Genomic DNA, 2803 nt, shown 5'->3' with positions numbered 1-2803 from the left:
TTTCGAACTGAGAATGCTTTACTTACATTTAAAGAGGGTCACTCTAACACTGCTGTTGACAATATCAACTTATGTTGCTTAGTTGCAGTGATAATATTGCAGAGGTAAACAGCAAGTGTTGAGGGATGAGTAATTATCTATTACAAGTGATTATGTTCATAAACTGTATATAAGGGGATGGATTACTTAAGGCTGAAATGAAAACAACTTCAAAAATATAGATATATATATTTAATATTGGTTCCCAACAAATACAATATAGTAGAGACACCTGGTAGACCCATTTTCAGTTTTGGGATGGGGGATTATGGGGGGCGGGGGTGGGAGGGCTGGAATGGTTGGGGGCGGTAGATGTAGGAGTGACAATCTTGTCTTTGACGATTCTGGAAAAAAAAAAAAAAAAACATATTCACTTTACAAGGTGAAAAGGAACAGATACATGGTGATATCAATGACAAAAGCTCACTTTCAGACACGAACACACACACACACACACACACACACACACACACATTTATAAGAAAGTATGCATAATACATTTAATTACTTTAGTCTTTTGGTTAGCATGAAATTTTGACGACACTAAAAACATATCTTTGAGAAGAGAAATTCAAAATGTAAAAAAAAAAAAAAAAAAAAAAGAAAAAAATAAAAAAAATAAAAAATAACATCACGATTCAAAAAAGGTTAAAAGTAAACATCAAACAACAATCAAACAGATAAATAACACGTTAGGAAGCAAATAAAGGTAGTAGGCAGCAGACGATATGAAACATCCATAGGTAGATATTGGGGTACGAAAACATTTGACAGAGGTGTGTATAAAGGAAATTGGGAGAGCCCCTTCTAGTGATGAAGTGGACATTTGATAACTGAAGATGACGTGTGTGTGAGTCTGTGTACGCGTGTGTGTGTGTATGTGTGTGTGTATGTGTGTGTGTGTGTGTGTGTGTGTGTGTGTGTGTGTGTGTGTGTGTGTGTGTGTGTGTGTGTGTGTGTGTGTGTATGTATGTATGTGACAGAGAGAGAGAGAGAGAGAGAGAGAGAGAGAGAGAGAGAGAGAGAGAGAGAGAGAGAGAGAGAGAGAGAGAGAGAGAGAGAGAGAGAAAGAGATAGTCTGCATTTGTATATAATACATATTTGCTTTTATAAGTAAAATACGAAAACAAACATTTACCTAGGAAGAAAGAGAAAGCGAGAGAGAGAAAAAAAAACGAAAGAAAAAAGAAAGACAGCGTCTAATTTCCTGCCTCAACGACACTGACCTCCTCATACCACCGTCTCTGCAGCTTGCATGAGTTGATCCACAGGACAATAAAGCTTGCTCTTCCCCCCCTGTGGCTGCTCGTTCTCCTGTTCTTGCAACCTCCCTGCGTGGTACTGTTCGTCACTTTCCTTGTGTTGCAACCTCACGTCGGGGTATTCGTCGCTATGTTGCAATCGGAGCTCCTGGTATTCTTCCAATTCTTTGTGCTGTGTCCTCATGCCACTGTACACCTCCGCGGATGCCAGTGTTTGCTACGGAAAGGTGAACAGAGGGATAAAAGATGAATACAAAAGATCACGTAACGGAGGGAAGATAATAGAGAATGGGATAGATAGAAAGATTGATAGAGGGAGAGAGAGAGAGAGAGAGAGAGAGAGAGAGAGAGAGAGAGAGAGAGAGAGAGAGAGAGAGAGAGAGAGAGAGAGAGAGAGAGCGAGAGAGAGAGAACGCGGAAGCGAGATTGAAAAAGGGATATAACATGATATAGAGTATCTACTTTCTTGAACTTAATTGAATAGTATTGTTTTTTGTGGTTGTGTTGTTTTCAATTCTATTTCTTATTTCCACAACCCAAAACACACTTCTACACAGTGAACTCATCATAACATCTTTAAGAAGTTTCCGTATTATGCAGTTCACTTCGGACGCTTTAAGGGGTCTCGTATGGCATAAGGGACTTTAAGCATGCATTTTCTTACAATCAACTAGTCTTGCGTGCTTCCCTACAGTACGCTTTAAGGAAGTTCAGCGTAAACAGTTAAAGAAAATCGGTTTCCTTTGAATAACTCACCATTGCCACTTTGAAGGGGTGGGTTCTTAAACTGTAAGTAACCTTAAGGAGAAACTTTCCACATTCCTCTAATTCACCTTGACCGTATTTCTTCTCTCTCTCTCTCTCTCTCTCTCTCTCTCTCTCTCTCTCTCTCTCTCTCTCTCTCTCTCTCTCTCTTCTTTCTCTCTTTCTCTCCTTCTCTCCTTCTCTCCTTCTCTCTCTCTCTCTCTCTCTCTCTCTCTCTCTCTCTACGGTCTCTTAAAGTGTACATGAAGTGAACGGTTTCGTACAGTGTAACTCCCCTTGGCTGCTTTGTGAGGACGGCTTCCCGAAACTTACGCGTTTCCCCGCGTTCTCTTCTTCTTTCACACTTTAAGGAAACACTCCCTACAAAATAATCACTTCAGGCACCAGAACATGACGGTGTACAGTGTAACTCGCATTGGCTACTTAAAGGGACACTTTCCTAAAGTGTACTTCAAAAAGACATTTTCTTACATCTTAGACATATTACGGAATCGAATTTTAACGGTCATTGAATACTTAAGTAGATCCTCCTTTTATGTTTTGCAAAGATACGTTTTCCTTGATTTTATTCAGCATGGTCCAATTGGTCATAATTCAGCTCACCCAAACACTTAAACAATTTTCTTTCAATCTTTCTTTGAGTGCACATTAGGGATAAATTTCCAACTGTTATAGTTGGCTAAACTAAGTCAATAATACATTTTCAAGACCATCTTAACTTGTGCCCTTTAAAAAAA

At 39.3% G+C, this 2803-nt stretch overlaps 1 protein-coding gene across 1 annotated transcript in view; it reads right to left on the bottom strand.

The window, feature by feature from the left end:
* Positions 1–212: 212 nt before the first annotated feature.
* The window catches only part of LOC125045046 (hemicentin-1-like), a 50568-nt gene continuing 47977 nt past the window's right edge, over positions 213–2803 (bottom strand). The window contains exons 11-12 of the mRNA XM_047642091.1: positions 1266–1518; positions 213–383 (exon numbers count right to left, since the gene is read on the bottom strand). Of these exons, the coding sequence (XP_047498047.1) occupies positions 1270–1518 (249 nt within the window). The 3' untranslated portion in view covers positions 213–383; positions 1266–1269. The remainder of the gene's footprint in view (positions 384–1265; positions 1519–2803) is intronic.

Source organism: Penaeus chinensis, chromosome 36 (assembly GCF_019202785.1).
Source record: "Penaeus chinensis breed Huanghai No. 1 chromosome 36, ASM1920278v2, whole genome shotgun sequence".
Taxonomy (NCBI): Eukaryota; Metazoa; Arthropoda; class Malacostraca; order Decapoda; family Penaeidae; genus Penaeus; species Penaeus chinensis.
This window is presented reverse-complemented; position numbering and strand designations above follow the sequence as displayed.